This window comes from Mauremys reevesii, unplaced genomic scaffold, assembly GCF_016161935.1.
Source record: "Mauremys reevesii isolate NIE-2019 unplaced genomic scaffold, ASM1616193v1 Contig64, whole genome shotgun sequence".
Classification (NCBI taxonomy): Eukaryota; Metazoa; Chordata; order Testudines; family Geoemydidae; genus Mauremys; species Mauremys reevesii.
This window is the reverse complement of record NW_024100878.1, coordinates 285,281-303,661: the sequence shown is the minus strand read 5'-3', so window position 1 is coordinate 303,661 and position 18,381 is coordinate 285,281. Positions and strand designations below refer to the sequence as shown.

The following is an 18,381-nucleotide window of genomic DNA, read 5'->3' as shown; positions in this document are numbered from 1 at the left end:
GCTGCCAGCTGTAGATATAACCTTAGGTCCTCTAAGCTGCAATCAGCCCAGCTCGGGTGATGTGTGTGCACATTCCCCACCCCCTATCCTGCTGACGATGATGTTGGTATCAAAAACTCCCATTGACACTACTGGGGAGAATTTCATCCCTGCGCTGGTGGATGGGCTTAAGGCTTGTGCCTCCCAAACTCAGGGGTGCAGACTAGGGCCACCCTCAGGAATGGAGAGCATCCCATGGGGACTATGTCATGGCAGGAGCTCAAAGCCTTCCCGAAAAACCCTCAGGATATTTGCCCATCACTTCACTGATTCTGTAACGGCTCCATAAATAAAACAAAGGTCAAATCATGGCCGTGTTGAAATGGAACTCCTGAGATTGTATTATAAAGCCCTGGAAAATGGCATTTCTAAGACAAAGGCTGACAAACTTTAACTAGAGCAACCAGTACAATAAAGGACATAATTGAGCTAGGAAAATAACCTGCACAAGAATAATAAATGCCTGTCAGCCTTAGTGATCTTACTGTTAATCTCCTTTGTAGGCTGGAACATATGGGTTGTCTGGTTCTCATTACTTGGGGATCATTCTTCCAAGTTGGCAAAAAAAAATGCTCACCAGAATCTGCTTATTCCAGCAGCTATTTGTTGCCCATATCCACAAAAGATTATCTTTAGGATGCTTTCTGGAAGCCTGCCTTTCTGGTACTGCTTTCATAGTGGTGCTAAGGGCTGGTCACTCTGACAAAATGCAATAGCACGAAGTATAAACAGAGATCAGACAGTGATGATGGAAAGTTGTGAGTGCAAGAGACTGCTTTAGGCAAAGATACCAGAATCTTGAGAAACGGATCCAGTATTTATAAAGTGCAGAAACTAAGACTGTCTACACTAGCACTTTTGTTGGGCCGGGGTGTGAAAAAATACTCCCCTGTGCCGCTGTACAGTGCGCCGTGTCGACAGCCTAAATGTCTGGATCCGGGGTATTACAGGAACTAACTGAACCGCAGATAAAAATATCAATATCTACACAGCAAATTACCTCCCGTATCCATTGAAGTGAGTCAGGACCAGATCCTCAAAGATATTTAGGCATCTAACTTCCATTGATTTCAGAGGGACTTAATACCTTTGAGGTTTTGGGCTTCAGAGTTTTGCCACTGATGTGTGATCTGTTCTAGTTAGGTTCTTGTGAGAGCAGGACTGGATCCAAAGAAATGAGACTAAAACCTGAGGAAACAGCAGCTGCTTAGCTATTGAAGGACTCTGTTTGGAACTGTTTTATTTAAACATGTCCTGAGTGGTATGTTTAAGAATAATGCTTTATACTTACCTAGCACTTTTCCTCCCAAAGCCTCAAAGTGCTTTACAAGCACAAATTCTTTCTTGGTAGTTATAACCCGCTCAGCACTATGGAGGGATTAAGCTTCCCAACGCCTCTGGGAGACAGGTCTATTAATCCCCGTTTTACACTTGGGGAAGCTGAGCGCAGGGAAGTGAGCTGCCTGAGGGGGACACAGCTACTCGGGGACAGAGATGAGAACAGACAGCAGCAGCCTCATTCTCCTCCCACATACACTAGTGCAAATCGGGAGTAGCTCAGCATGCAAGCCTCTTGCACCAGCTACTCGACAAAGGGAATAGATCTGACTCTCGGGAGGAGACTCAATGAGACCAACAGATTTGGAACCCTCAATTCACAGGAGGAAGCTCCCCCTGGCTTCCCTGGGGGCTCTTCACAGAGCATGAGCTGGTATGATGCCTCCAAAGAATGGGGGAGCATCCTCCCCGTGGGAATTGCTAAACTAGAACAGATGTAGCATTTGCATCCCCTCCCCCCACAGCACAGACTTGATGCCACCGGCTGGAGCACAGGATCTTGCCCCTCAGGAACACTGAGTGCAGCTGATGTGACAACCACCATCTTATCACACTGGGGACAGAAATGGGGACCTCCAGAGCTAGCAGCATGAGTCTCTACAGCTCGAGATAAAGAGCCCGGCTTTACTTGCACCCTCCGTGGGTCAGGCACACAGGGGGACACAACACACAGCCCTGTGGGTTACACTGGCCACCCACTCAGGGAGCCCACCTTGTCTTCTCACACCAGTGTGACTCCACTGACCTCTGGATTGTAAGGGAGTCTGGCTGGAGTAAGTGAGAGGAGAATCAGGCCCAGGCAGCACAGCTGCCTGCACAGAATTGCTAAGGGAAGAAAGATGTTCCCTGCACCGTCTCCCCCTGGCCAACACAGTCACGCTGGAGCAGCCATCAAGCTTCTCTGCTCTAAGCATTTCAGAGCCGGGACTGTCATTTAGTATATGTTTGTACAATGCCTGGCACAATGGGGTCCTGAGCTAGTCAAGGTCTATAGGCATTGCTGCAAGACAAATAATAATTAATAATCATAAATCTGGCCCCACATCAGCAAGTTTTCTCCTAAAGTGGTTCTGCTTTATACCTAATTACAATGCGTTAACGGAAGAAATCATTCCTAATAGTAGAATGGCTCCTCCTAGACAGCACTGGAACTGGGATTTAAAATGTACGTTATGAGAAAGGAAGAAAATCGCAGTTTTAAAAGTTTACAGTTAACAAAATCTGATCAGGTCTATTTGTGAATCAAGGCACCAGCGATATCTACGGTTATAGAAATGCTTTGGGCCAAACATGTCCCTGGTGTAATAGACTTAAAATCATAGACTCATAGGACTGGAAGGGACCTCAAGAGGTCATCTAGTCCAGTCCCCTGCACTCAAGGCAGGACTAAGTATTATCTAGACCATCCCTGACTGTGTTTGTCCAACCTACTCTTAAAAATCTCCAATGATAGAGATTCTACAACCTCCCTAGGCAATTTATTCCAGTGCTTAACCACCCTGACAGTTAGGAAGTTTTTCCTAATGTCCAACCTAAACCTCCCTTGCTGCAATTTAAGCCCATTGCTTCTTGTCCTATCCTCAGAGGTTAGGGAGAACAATTTTTCTCCTTCCTCCTCGTAACAACTTTTTATGTACTTGAAAAAACTTTGATCAGGTCCCCTCTCAGACTTCTATTTTCCAGACGAAACAAACCCATTTTTTTCAATCTTCTCTCATAAGTCATGTTTCCTAGACCTTTAATCATTTTTGTTGCTCTTCTCTGGACTTTCTCCAATTTGTCTACCTCTTTCCTGAAATGTGGCACCCAGAACTGAACACAATACTCCAGTTGAGGCCTAATCAGCAAGGAATAGAGCGAAATGATTACTTCTCGTGCCTTGCTTACAATACTCCTGCTAATACATCCCAGAAAGATGTTTGCATTATTTGCTACAGTGTTGCACTGTTGACTCATATTTAGCTTGTGATTCACTATGACCCTCAGATCCCTTTCCATAGTACTCCTTCCTAGACAGTCATTTCCCATTTTGTATGTGTGCAACTGATTATTCCTTCCTAAGTGGAGTACTTTGCATTTGTCCTTATTGAATTTCAGCCTATTTACTTCAGACCATTTCTCCAGTTTGTCCAGATCATTTTGAACATTAATCCTATCCTCCAAAGCACTTGCAACCCCTCCCAGCCTGGTATCATCCACAAACTTTATAAGTGTACTCTCTATGCTATTATCTAAATCATGGATGAAGATATTGAAAAGAACCAGACCCAGAACTGATCCATGTGGGACCCCACTTGTTGTGCCCTTCCAGCATAACTGTGAACCACTGATAACTACTCTCTGGGAATAGTTTTCCAACCAGTTATGCACCCACCTTATAGTAGCTCCATCTAAATTGCATTTCCCTAGTTTATGAGAAGGTCATATGAGATAGTATCAAAAGCTTTACTAAAGTCAAGATCACAGAATATCAGGGTTGGAAGGCACCTCAGGAGGTCATCTAGTCCAACCCCCTGCTCAAAGCAGGACCAATCCCCAGACAGATTTTTACCCCAGTTCCCTAGATGGCCCCCTTGAGGACTGAATTCACAACCCTGAGTTTACCAGGCCAATGCTTGAACCACTGAGCTATCGCTCCCCCCCCAAGATAGACCAGGCCTACTTCTTCCCCACATCCATGAGGCTTGTTACCCTGTCAAAGAAAGCTATCAGGTTGGTTTGACATGATTTGTTTTGAAGAAATCCATACTGTTATTTATCACCATAGTATCTTATAGATGTTTGCAAATTGATTGCTTAATTATTTGCTCCATTATCTTTTGGGGTACAGAAGTTAAGATGACTGGTCTGTAATTCCCCGGGTTGTCCTTATTTCCCTTTTTATAGATTGGCACTATATTTGCCCTTTTCCAGTCTTCTGGAATCTCTCCCGTCTTCCATGACTTTTCAAAGATAATTGCTAATGGCTCAGATATCTCCTCAGTCAGCTCCTTGAATATTCTAGGATGCATTTCATCAGGCCTTGGTGACTTGAAGACATCTAATTTATCTAAGCAATTTTTAACTTGTTCTTTCCCTATTTTAGCCTCCGATCCTTCCTTATTATCACTGGCATTCACTATGTTAGATGTCCAATCACCATCAACTTTCTTGGTGAAAACCAAAACAAAGAAGTCATTAAGCACTTCTGCCATTTCCACATTTTCTGTTATTGTTTCCCCCTCACCCCCTCATTAAGTAATGGGCCTACCCTGTCCTTGGTCTTCCTCTTGCTTCTAATGTATTTGTAGAATGTTTTCTTGTTATCCTTAATGTCTCTAGCTAGTTTGATCTCGTTTTGTGCTTTGGCCTTTCTAATTTTGTCCCTACATACTTGTATTAGTTGTTTATATTCATCCTTTGTAATTTGACCTAGTTTCCACTTTTTGTAGGACTCTTTTTCTGATTTTTAGATCATTGAACATCTCCTGGTTAAGCCAGGGTGGTCTCTTGCCATACTTCCTATCTTTCCTACACAGTGGGATAATTTGTTCTTGTGCCCTTAATAATGTCTCTGAAAAACTGCCAATTGTCTTCAATTGTTTTTCCCCTTAGACTTGCTTCCCATGGGATCTTACCTACCAATTACCTGAGTTTGCTAGCATCTGCCTTCTTGAAATCCATTGTCTCTATTTTGCTCCTCTCTCTCCTACCATTCCTTAGAATCATGAACTCTACCATTTTATAATCACTTTCCCCCAAGCTGCCTTCCACTTTCAAATTCTCAACCAGTTCATCCCTATTTGTCAAAATCAAATCTAGAACAGCCTCTCCCCTAGTAGCTTTCTCCACCTTCTGAAATAAAAAATTGTCTCCAATACATTCCAAGAACTTGTTGGATAATCTGTGCCCTGCTGTGTTATTTTCTCAACAGATGTCTGGGTAGTTGAATTCCCCCATCACCACCAAGTCCTGTGCTTTGGATGATTTTGTTAGTTGTTTAAAAAACCCTCATCTACATCTTCTTCTTGGTTAGGTGGTCTGTAGTAGACCCCCTACCATGACACCACCTTGGTTTTTACCCCTTTTATCCTTACCCAGAGACTTTCAACAAGTCTGTCTCCTATTCCCATCTAACCTCAGTCCAAGTATAGACATTTTTAATATATAAGGCAACACCTCCTCTCTTTTTTCCCAGCCTGTCTTTCCTGAGCAAGCTGTACCCTTCTATACCAATATTCCATTCATGCGTATTATCTCACCAAGTCTCTGTGATGCCAACAGGCCTTAGGCCCTGTGTTGATAAAGTCAGGGTCTAGAGGTACTTGCCAGTGATTTTGCTTTCCGAAGCTTATAAGATGCACAGCTCGGTTTCCTTTTTTTCTCAAATGCTTGCCGGCTGAGGTCTGGGGTTAGTCCTCCTCCTTTCTTTCTACTGCAAAGTGGAAAGGAATAGTGTTAACTGAGAAGAGGGGAAATCCCTATTGAAATACAAAGAAAACTTGAGAGATAACCCAGATCTAGTCCAGGCTTCCTTTGCTAGCAATATCATCTGTCTCCCCAATCCCTTCTCATGCAATGTAGGCTTGAGAGCTTTCTTCTCTGCAGCACTTGCCATCTGTAACAGTCTTCCTGTATCTCTGTGGCTCATCCACTCTCCTGTTTTCTCCCTTGCCCTATCTAAACCTGTAAGCTGCTCTCTTCCATTACTATAATGTAACTCTTTAAAGCATTTCGGGACACAGTTTGTATTAAACATACAAAATAAAGTAGTAATGTACTGTAATGTACTGTAATAGATCACACCTCTCTCCCTGCATCTCTCTGTGTGAAATGAAGCGTCAGTCATTTACCAGAAGGCAAAAACAAAGATGCTTTTGAAATGTGGGTTCTAATACTGCACACATTTAATGTACAGGCCATCTTAACTACACAGGCCTAACTCTCCACTCCCTGGCACCTCGTGTAGTGACATACACCTGTGCAAAGTGGGTGCCAAATACACTGGCAAGGGAGTGAAGAACCAGCCCCATAAAACTAAGCTGGCTTCTACCCCTTGTCTACGTTCCAAGCTGTACTGATTTAACTAAAGGTGTGTTTTCACATTGATTAGGTTAAACTGATGCAAACCCCTGTGTGAACACTCAAAATCAATTTAAACGAGGCTTATATCAAGTTAGCATGAGTCGACTCCTTACCGACTTCAACTAAATCAGTATAAATAAATGTTCAGCTGGGGTGTGCACCAGTTTAACTAAATTGATTTGAGAACACACCTTTCGTTAAGCCAATGTAGCCTGTAGTATAGACGAGGCCCCAGTCTGCCAGACTCTCCTATGAGTCATTGTTTATACAACCAGATAAATCTTCTTCTGTGTGTGTCTATATGGAGCTGTTATAAAAGCTACTATAATCAATTGGCAGGATGGGAATTTCCTACACTCTGGAAGCTGGATGAAGGAATATTGAATCTGGTCGACAGAAAATTTCCCTACATGATTGTACCAAACCTGGTTTCCTAGGACTTCAGAGCAGCCAGTATGCTGCACCCCGTGACCGCCTGGAACTTCGCACCAACAGCAAGGACACAACCAGAGTCACATGAATACTGCAAACAATTTTCTGCAAATATTCATGCAGGTTATTCAGCAAATTTGCTTTGCCTACATTGATTCTCCTTTTGTGTTCAGTCTCTGCAAGTAGTCTAATGAATAATTTCACAGGCAGAATTTTCCACAGAAACAGCAAAATTTAAGGCTATAGTTTCCTATTCTGTCCAGATTCTTATACCACACACATCACCATAATATCTCATCTTACGAACAAATAAAAGCCTAAAAGGAACATTTTGAATTCAAAATCATATGACTTCATGCCAGAAACCTGATTTTAAGAGTTTCACTCATCCATCATGTGACTTGCATAGCCTTCAAAACCAACACACACAGTTCAGATATTGCATATTCACAAGGAACTGCTCACAGACAATCTGAACACCAAGAATCATTCTCAGAATTTATTAGACACATGACTTTAAATAACAAATTAAGAAAATCAAACTGTTTGCAGACAATTTACGGACAGCCAAGAGGTAAAATCCATCTAATACATTATTCATTGTGGAGAATTTGGTCAGCTTTCAACAGAACTCAGGTTCTCCTGGTCCCAAACCACAGGCTCCTATCACTTGAGCCAAAGAAGAATCTTAACTAGCTGTTAAAAGTATTGAGCCTATGAAACATGGCTGGGCAGTTCTGATTCCGTCCAGTAAAGGGTAGTGACAGCACCCATATGAGCCTATTAATTTAAAATACATTATTAAAAAAAAAGGATTTATGAAGAAATGAAACAGTGACAGCCCAGTCTTCTACTCAGAGTTTATCCATCTGCCTGTCTCTAAAACACGGTTTAATCTGCACAGCCACGACAAATGATGAGTGCCGGGCTAGCGGTAGAGAGATCTGAGTGACAGGGTGTGATGTCACAATTAACAGGTCCAGTGCAGTGGAGTTCCTTCACACAAGAGCGATCCCTGTTCTGTGAGAAGCTGGGCCTAGGCTGTTGACAGAACAATTACTTCAAGTAATTATTTTCTTATTGGCTAAACGCTCCGGCACAATATGCAATTGTTTTTAGAGCCTGCCTGTGTCTACAAATTATCTGAGTTAGTGTTAGCTTCCAGAGGCCAGAATGAGGGGGCCAGCATTCATTTCAGCTGACATGCCATCATGAGAAGTAGCAGGACTCCTTCCTGAGTCACTGGGCCACACACCTGGCAGGATTCCAACACTGCACTGGAATCAGAATTCTTTATCCACGATAAAATGGGAGAGAAATTGTTCATTTATTGGCAACAAGCTGCACAACACCAGATGCCTTCCAGCAGAACTGTGCAAATGGATTAAAGAAACTCTCGTGTTCCTTCCCAGTCAGAACATAGCCAGAGAGATCTTGGACAGCTTGCTGACTCCGTTCCAAGTCTCCTATGAAAATGTATCATTTCATCTTTGCAACATTGCTTAATGCCCTAGAATAGACAAAACCACCCTCACTAATATCTGCTCTCATTTGTACCTAAGTGAAAGGCTACCTGGAAGATTCAGGTAGAAAACAAGACATAGAAAGTATACCTGAGAGATATCACGATGATGACAGATTACACAGACAGATACGCAACAGTATAAATCACAGCTATAACTCCACCAAGGAATTTTGATAATACCTTCCAGGCAATCCATAAATCAACTCCTGCCATCATTTTGTCTCTCTTCCCACTCTTCCTCACTTCTCCCTCTGTATCCTTCACTCCCGCCTGACTTTGCGTCATCTTCCACCCCACCCCACCCCACATGTCCCAATGCCTCTCATTTAATGTGCTCAAAGTTCTATCACCCCCTCTTTCATGAAGCCCCTTTAAGCCTTGTCTGTGATTGCACTCCAACCAGTGACCCCCATCAGTCCATTTGTTTTTATACAGAGTTGTGCCCTACTGACCAGACAGCAAGAAGGACCCCCCAGAAAGCAGCTTGTTTTTTCCCACTGCCTTAGCTGGTCCCAGTGACTGAGAATCGAGTGGAGAAATGGAAGCCCAGCAGGACTCCACCATTAATAGCTGTGCCCTCCAGGACACTGATGGGGAAGGAGTGGATTAGTTGAATGTTTCTGCTACAAAGAGTCGCAGTGAAATTGGTTACAATGTTACCATTTAAATGGCAACAGGTTGCTGAATTAAAACACCCTATGATGATGAGTGGGAGTAGTTCCCACATCTCTCAAGAACTTTGGTTTCAATCTGTCTGCGGATTCAGGAGGACGGCACAGAATCGGGTCATGGTTAGAAAGTTTTTTTTTTCAAACTGTAAAGACTAGAAACATTTTATTTTCTTACATCTTAAAAAGACAGGAGGCCAGATCAATGCATAAAACAGCCTGGGAGTTTGAGACCTCGGTCTTGGTTTGCTCTCTCACTCTGCGGCAGCAGGCACACTTATGAAGCAATATTAAACATAATCATATGCAAAAACAGAGAGAAGTTACACGGGGGCAGAGCAAGGGCTGCATTCACGTGCAGATGTGACTCAGACCTCCCCCCCCCACAGCACCTGCCCCCTACACCCTGCCTTCCAGGACCAAACCATGCCGCTGACAAACAACAGTTGCATGCTGCTGACATGACCACATGGAGGTTAAAAACAGAGGGTTTACCCAGTGACAGTACCCGGTGCTGGTGTGTCACTTCCTAGGACAACTGGCCTTGAGTGATAAGAAGCTAGGTAAGAAGTCTGTATCCATCCATTGTCCTTGTACTTACATTGCAAGCGCTTTGGGGGCGGGAACTGACTTTATGTTCCGTGCTCGTACCGTGTCTGGTGCAGTGGGGTCCTGGTCTGTGCCCAGGGCTCCTAGATGCTATGCTAATACAAACAGTAAATAATAGTAAGCAACTTCGACCCTGCGGGAGGGCCTGGTTTGCTTCCACAAGAATTTCTTTGACCGATCAGGGACCAGAATCGCCAGCATCGTCTCAGCCAGTCTTCCTGAGCCTAAAGGATGGTGGTCACGATATACAGTCTCAAGGGTGAGTAGCTCAGAGAAAGTACTGCAGTGGTGGATTCTGACAGTGATCGATCCATGGAAAGAAATACCTAACTATGGGTTATTCAAGCGAAAAGTCACATTGATACCTAAACCAGCACACTTGTGCTACTGCGTAACCAGAACGGGCATCATGGAGAAGACCAAGTGGTAGCAATTACTTACAGCTTAAGTGATATTAAAGGTAGATCTTTGATAAACAAGCAAATGTCATAGAATTCATTTCTCTCCTTGAAATAATCCCTGGTAATTACAGCTGGGCTTGGTAGACCATTACACACGAAAACATTCTCACTAGCACAAATGGTTCACAGGTTCAAACCCTGCCCAGGAGGAAGAAAAATACTCCCTATACTTATTGCACCTTTAGCGACTCAGAACCTACTCCATCTGTTTGAATGTTGTAGACACATCCCTTAGCCTCATTGTGTCTTTAGATTGTAAACCCTTCCAAGCAAGAATGTCTCTTGATTTTGTACAGCCCCTAATATAACATGGTCCTGATCCAGACTGAATAGTGTAAATCCTACCATAATATAAATATTTACTACACCTCTACCTTGATATAACGCTGTCCTTGGGAGCCAAAAAATCCTACTGCGTTATAGATGAAACCGCGTTGTTTCGAACTTGATTTGATCCGCCAGAGTGTGCAGCCCGCCCCGGGCGCTGCTTTACGCGTTATATCCAAATTTGTGTTATATCGGGTGGTGTTATATCGGGGTAGAGGTGTACTACAAATAAAAAGTAATATTCATCTTTAAGGACAAGCATCTCGGTTAAAGGAGGTTAATAAAGTCTTCAGTCAATTCTACCAAGAAGGATGAGACTGAGCTTTTGAAAGGTGTTAAAGAAAGAGGGTGAAATTGAATGCAGAAAGCTCTTTGAAGCAATGTTAAACCCTAGGACGAGGTGATGCGGATTAAAGATAATGATCCATAATAGGATTTCACTAGGAGATGGGGAATTTCTGAAATGTCCAGGACGGGTCCATCCAGCATAACTATTTTCAAAAGAACCAAAGCAGGTACATTACCATTAGCCCATACGGGTACTAGGTAGGACTGAAACTCACAGTAGCTATGCACCTCGGGTGAAATTCACAACTGCAGAGGGCCAACACAAAGTCAATGAACTTTGAGGGTTTCATTGGGACTTACCTGGTTTACCGGACTTTTGTTGGCCCACTGCAGAAGGATGAATTTCTCCCCAGATGCATAGCTGGGGGTGGGATTCAAGACACTCTTCAGCCTCTTTTCCCAGGAACTGCTGCACAAGGACAGTCCAATGGTCCAGCTGAGCCATTATTCTTTCTCCAATAATAGCCACTGCTAGATGTGTCAGCAGAAACCATGAAACCTCTCGAATGCGCTTTGCTGTGAGTTATTATACCACGGGGGAAAGTGTCTTTCTGACCCCAGCAGGTGACCAGATAACGCCCTGAAGCACGAGGACTCATTGCTCCTGTAAGTCTATCCTAGACAGTGTAACTGCAGGTGCTATTCGTTCTTTTTTAGATATATGCATGTAAATCTCTTTTGAGCCATCACGGTCCCACATCGATAACGTGTTCATTAGCTTCCCAGCAGTATGTTTATTTTTCTCTCTTAGTGAGAGCTGCACAATCCCTTAAACCTTGTTGCATTATTCAGAAATGCCCCTGAGCAGACACCAATAGCCTCCTTCTTCCTACTAGTGCCAGCTACCTTTACCGTGCCACAGAAAATGCAGAAAGGAAGGACGGGAGCTTCTTACGCCTGCCTCACTTGCTCGATGGGATCGTAGTTGTCTAGGTAGTTGAATCGGACAATGTCAGTGGGATGTTTATCCGAGGACCGCCATGGTGGGAGCTCTTTTTTCTCCTTGTCTGTCCTCTTTCCTAGCACAGATGCTGATTGGAAAACTGAGGAAGGGGATAGTTTTGTCTCTGGGACGTCTCTTGCTATTGGCTGGACATCAATGACCACGAATTCATCTTTTGGAGGGGTCTAGCGAGAGAGAAATGGATGGGGGAAATAAACCTCAGCACCCAGCCACATTCCCACCCACTGGGCATCGTTAGTAATGAATCTCAAAATAAAGAAATTACTATCAGGGAACACGCGGCTTCCCAGCTGACAGATCTGCCAGCTTTGGGGGAGGGATACGAGGGTGCTGTCTAATGGTATCTAATGACACGTGGCGTCTGGATACAGAGAGAGTGAGAGAGTCACCATCTCCACACCCAGAGAGCAGGCCAATGTACAGGCATTTTGCTTTTCCCCCACCCCAGTCTCCTATAAAGTCTTGGAAGGAATGTAATTCAAATCACTGCCCCCTCCCCAGAGCTTAGCTGATGGGGGTGGGGATGATGTTGGGATCTCTTCTCTCTCCCTCTGCTGTGGGGAGACCCAAATCGAGGCGGGGAAGGGGAGGAGAGTATTGGGGGAGAGGCACAGGGCCCAAAATGCAGGAGGGGGAATCTTCACAACATTACCCCAAAGGGCAGGTGGGGGGAGCAGGGGGAGGCATTGGGGATGGGAGTCAATGGGACCAATCTTCCCTCGTTGCTAGGAAGAGCTTGACTCACCTCCCCAGGAGGATGGGAAAGTGGAGCAGCATATTGCATGGTAATGAATGATATCGAGCACCAAGCAGTAATTTTAAGTAGCAAATCCTCTTCTGGTTTGACAAGTGTGATACTATGCAGTGAGAGGCAAACCAACAGAAGCAACCCTGACGCTCAGATATTCTCTGCTACCATCCCATGTCTCCCAGAGCAACAGAGATACCTTGGGCCTTGTCACATGAAGCTCCTTCACCATCTCAATGTAGTGTTTCTTCCAGATTCCCTGCTCAAAGGGGGTCGGAGAGAAGTTGATGTACCAGCCAAAACGCAGGCACTTAAGCATCCAGAGCTGATCCAGCTCTGTCAGGTACTTCCAGTGCCAGCTCACCTGTGAATGTCAAAGGTGTAACTATTTCGGCTTACACGCTCATGTAACATAAAGCAGACTGCGAACCCCACCATGTCAACCACTTGCAAGAGTACATCACAGGTCTTGGAACCCAGCAATGCGTTTAATTTAAATGGGCAGGGACTGCTGTGTAATTCACCCCATGCAGAAAGCCAGCCCCAGACATCGCTTAAATCCCACTTAAGCCCCACTGGTATGGCCCATGCTGATGCATGCTGAGGCGTCCATGAGACACATGAGCCCTGTTGGTGGGGTCTAAGTGGCATTTATGTGGGGCAGAGGCCTTGCACCAGCTGGCCCTCTGCACCAGGGTGACCCTCAGAGGTTACAGGCCAGGAGGGAAGAAACCAATTTGCCCAAGGAAACATCCCTGCATTGCCACCACGTGAACAGGCTCCAGCCTGAACAAATCCTTCACTATTTTCTATCTTAAAAAAACAAGACCCCCAAGTTGGACTGGCCAGTTCTGAAGGTTTTTCCACCAGGGCTGTGTGCTGCTATATACTTTCCCAGGCATTTACTTTGCACATGGCATATCTTCAAGCCTAAGGCTAAATGCACCATTAACTTCCTTACTCATTAGTGACACTACTGACACTGCTGAGGCCCTCCTTTCTGGGTAAGTCGTTTCCAAAACTAGCTTCCTCCTGGCCGTGCATGGACAACGTAGACCCCCTGGCACTGAGCGTCTTATTCAGAAGCTCCACCTTGAGCATTTCTGCTCCCCCGAAGCCAGCGCACAGCACAATACATGCATTTCAAAAGATTTTTAAAGCAAGACAAGACAAGACAAGACAAGAGGGCAAGATTTTCAAAAGCAGCTATTTATTTTGGATGCCCAACTTCAGGTGCCTTAAAGGGCTTGATTTTCAGAGAGGGCCAGGCCCTCACCTTTGGAAAAATCAGCACTTTAAGGTGTCACAAGTTGGGCTCCTGAAAATGGAGGCACCCAAAAATCACTAGTCACTTTTGAAAATCTTGGCCACAATGTTTACACTGTCTTAAATCCTAGAATCATTGAAATAATCTAGTCCATTCCTCCACGATCTTGCAACAATTCTGTGCACTAGATTATATAGCCAAATAATTCCCTCTACATTGGCACTTATAAAGAGTCTCTTGCACTGTTATGAAGGCCACTGGCACAAGTATATTGTAAAAATCAGATGCTTCCTTACAGGTCCTCTCAAGCGGAGACTTGAGAGGGAAGGCTAGCTTGGCAGAGAGGGATAGCTCAGTGGTTTGAGCATTAGCCTGCTAAACCCAGGATTGTGAGCTCAAGCCTTGAGGGGGCCACTTACTTAGGGATCTGGGGCAAAAATCTGTCTGGGGATTAGTCCTGCTTTGAGCAGGGGGTTGGACTAGATGACCTCCTGGGGTCCCTTCCAACCCTGATATTCTATATCTAACTAACTTGAAAGTAGCTTTTACATTCCAGATACGTGCTGTTTTTTACCTGTGCACATCGACAGAGACTCCTGGGGTCCAGGAAAGAAAAGATGTATAAAGACAACACTCTGGGAAGCTTTGTGGTGAAATCCAGGGCTTCAACTGGAACTCGGTCCTGCAACTGCTTAGAACAGAATTTCTGCTGCGCCAGGGAGCAGCGTTCCAACAAATCTATTAGGATCCTTCGCCTCTGACCATCTGTCCACTTGTCAAACTGAAAAAGGGAAATGCAGGTTTTGTGGCACCAGAGATACAGCTTTTAAAAAATAAAATTAATATTCAAGGCAAGGTAAACGCAAGTACATATGCCATCACTTCTGGTGAATCATTCCAGGGCAAAGGATGTGGAAATCACAGACAAATGTAAAGGCTAAATTAAGAGAAACTGCAAATGCATGCAACATGTGACTTAACATCTTTAAAGATCCATCTTCCAGGGCACAAATCTGGAAATACTTGTGTGTGTAAGGCACTTTATTCCCATCAGCAGTCCTGGGTGTTGACTTCAATTGGACTATTCACGGAAGTAAAAACATTCATGTATATAGTGTTTAAGCCTCAGGACACCTCTGTGCAGTAGAGAAATACTATTATGCCCATTTTACCTAAGGGGAACTGAAGCATAGAGAAACTAAGGCCCAGTACCTCAAAGGCATTCAGGCTCCTAACTTACACTAAAATCAATGGCCTAAATAAGATCACAGAGAAACTCTGTGAGGGAGCAGGGACTTGAACCCACATCTCCAGCTAGGACCCAAACCTCCATCCTGCCTCTCCTTAGCACCTCCAAGACAACATGCCTGTGACAGACGTGCATGGAAAGGGTTAAAAAGTTCTGGCCTTACCTGTGGGAAGACAAGCACATTTAGGTAATCAATCTATCACAAATTCATTGGGACAGAGGGCGATAAAGTGAGACAGTCCATAAGCAGAGCTGGGCTAGGGACGTGTAGACAGGGTTAGTAGAGCGGCAGCAATGAAGTATGTTTTTCTTTTTGTAAGCAGTAAAAGATGGAAAGGGAGAGCACAGCAGGCACTTCTTGCAGGGGCAGCTCTATTATTTTGCCGCCTCAAGCATGGCAGTCAGGCGGCTTTCGGCGGCATCCCTGCGGGACGTCCACTGGTAACACGGATTTGGCGGTGGTTCTGCGGGAGGTCCGCCGGTCCCACGCCTTCGGCATACCCACCACCAAATTGCCGCTGAAGCCGCTGGACTGGTGGACCTCCCGCAGGCGCACTGCCAAAGGCAGCCTGACTGCCGCCCTCACGGTGACCGGCAGGCGCCCCCCCTCAGCTTGCTGCCCCAGGCACGCGCTTGGTGTGCTGGTGCCTATAGCCGCCTCTGACTTCCTGTTGGGAATGACTCAGTCACAGGCAATCCTTGCACTTCATGTCAGAAAATTCAAGGTCAGCCCTGTCCCATACAGCAAAAAGTGCTAAAAGTTAGAAAACATGTAAGAAGACCATTCCACAAACAGTTGGGACCGATGGGAGCTTGTAATCATTAGAAATGCAGCATTTAAAGATGGTATTCTAGGCCTGAAATGCTTCTTACCAGATTTTAAACTGATTACTACTCAATCCTGTTCCTTATCAGCACAAATAACACCTGTTCTCCATGTTTACCCACGAAAGCTTATGCCCAAATAAATCTGTTAGTCTTTAAGGTACCACCGGACTCCTACCTGTTATCCAAATCAGCTCACTGAGAATGAAGCTTTCTGAGTTGTCTTTGGGGTGCTGCTTGCCCTGTTAAACCTTTCCAGCATTGAGGACATATTCTCTACTGGCCAAATCCTGAGGTCTTTACTTGCTTTACTTAACTTCAACGGGAATTTGAAGTTCTCACTTAAAGGTGATCTCCAAGGAAACAAATAATAGGTTTGTTGGTTTTTTGTTTCTTTGTGATGGATAAGAAAGACTTAACTTACTGTTTTTTACAGCTGGATTTTTATATTAGAAATTCTACCCTGTTTTTCTTGGAAGATTCTATGGATACCTGGAGAACTGGTGGGATTATCATAATAGAGACACATGCAGATGAAACCTGATTAATTTAGAAGGAAAACAATTTATTTTCAGACTGTTTAAAACCGTTGTTTGATTGTTTTTAAGATGTATTTAATTCACTTATGTGAGAATCAGTTGGCAGAAAAGATGCCTTTGTTCAGATTCAATCAGCCTACTCCTTCTCACAAACACATCTCTAAGATCTCCAACAAGTTCTCCAGCAGAACCAGAAAAGGACAGACCTGGCATTCCTGACAGCTCCAAAATAAGGTACAAAACAAGCAGAAAAAGTTCCCACACTTTAAGGCTTTTTTATTCATCATAAAGTGCAAAGCAGGTAACCAACCCATTCCCCCCCGCCACCTTTGCATATTACCTTTAACTCTAGGGAGATTTTGCCAGAGTACTAAGTGTAAGCAGAGTCAGGATGAGCCCTACCCTGACATCTGGTGGTACATTATGAGGAGTGGGCAAAGGAATTTTAGGAATGTGCATTTGCATTGGTAAACCCACTCCACTTAGCATAACACACAGCAGCATGGGATGGTTATTTTCACACTGTGGAATCCCCAATTTCTTTGTTATTGGGGCAGGAAGGAAAAAAAGGGGCTGTTACCTTAATTATGTGAATGAGGAACTATGAGACTGCTTTATGACAGAAATGACTCAACCTACATTAAATAGTACTTGCCAGACAAAGGACAGGGGTTCCAAAACCCAGTGAGGGGAGAGAGGCTGGGGACTGGTGTGTGTACTTGATGGTATGGGCCCCTTTTGAGGGCCTGGAACACCAATTGCACTTCCTCCTCTCTCCACTGTTAAAGAGCAGAGCTAATTTTGAATTCTTTAGGAGTCCATCTAGAGGCTGCTGACCTGAATTCATGTTGGGCCATGTGGCAGTGGGGCTCTCCTACTACAAGTTGAAATCACTAGGAGCTGAAATCACTAAAAGAGCTAAGCTTACTAAGCTAAGATCACTGAGTGCTGTGTTAAGTAGTGGGAGAGCCTGAAGATCTATCACCAAGCAGCTGGCAGAGCGGAGCAGTCTGCAGCACGTTGGAGCAGCCCATGGAACAGTGAGCAGTGTGGAGCGGTTTGTGGGGGGACGGCTGACGTGGTTCACGGGTCTGCTGGAGGAGCGGCACAGCCGGTGGAGTGGAGCCAGTCCTGGTGAAGGCTGCAGCAGAACTCCACGGAGAAGCGGGGCAGTCGGCCCTGGCCCACGTAAGGTGTCCCTTAGCACCCTGTGTGCGTGACCCCCCCCCCATTTCCACCCAGGTTGGGGGGGGGGTAAAACTCTGCAGATAAACTTTTGAACTCTGGGGTGGCACTGACCAGAGACAGAGACTCTTGGGTTGTTGGACTTTGGGGTGATTGGACTTAAGACCCTAAGGACAGTGCCAAATGTACTTGGAGATGGGTTTTTTGCTTATGGTTTGTGTATAGTCCTGTTTGTGGTGTCTCTCCAACGTGATGCCACATTGTTTCCCTCCTTTATTAAAAGGATTTTGCTACACTCAGACTTCGTGCTTGCGAGTGGGGAAGTATTGCCTCCTAGAGGCGCCCGGGGGGGTGGTAGGTAATTGTCCCAGGTCACTGGGTGGGGGCTCGAGCCGGTTTTGCATTGTGTTATTGAAACGGAACCCCTGGATACTGAACCCGGCCCTTGTTGCTGCCAACTCAGAGGGGCAGAAGGGTTACATAAGTAAAAACTGAAGAGGCACCTCACAATTTGCTACTATAAAAACACGTTCGCTGAGATGATAAAACTGTCAGTCAATGACAATTCCCAATTTTCTATTCAATATAAATAATGAAGACAAAGAGCTAACTAGTTTACTGTCTTCCACACCAGCGGCTTGGTTTGAAGTGATCAGAACAAATTTAGCTCATTCTTTAATGGATCAGGAAGTTTGCTCCTAATTCACTCTTCACATTTTCTCATAATTTTGGAATAAAGTATAACTTCAGTATCCCCAGTTGTCCTAACTGCTTTGTTGTTGGATTTGCCAGC

General features: G+C 44.7%; 1 protein-coding gene across 8 annotated transcripts in view; it reads right to left on the bottom strand.

Annotated features, from left to right (window-relative positions):
- LOC120394543 (F-box only protein 16-like) overlaps positions 1–18,381 on the bottom strand; it is a 49,311-nt gene that overhangs the window by 10,243 nt on the left and 20,687 nt on the right. For 7 of the 8 annotated variants that reach the window (XM_039518761.1, XM_039518762.1, XM_039518765.1 and 4 more), the window contains 4 exons: positions 14,365–14,571; positions 12,723–12,887; positions 11,707–11,939; positions 5,686–5,791 (listed from right to left, as the gene is read on the bottom strand). In XM_039518761.1, coding sequence (XP_039374695.1) covers positions 5,686–5,791; positions 11,707–11,939; positions 12,723–12,887; positions 14,365–14,571 — 711 coding nt within the window. Of the gene's footprint in view, positions 1–5,685; positions 5,792–11,706; positions 11,940–12,722; positions 12,888–14,364; positions 14,572–15,117; positions 15,339–18,381 lie in introns of those variants that run through there. The other variant, XM_039518758.1, reaches the window with a different exon arrangement.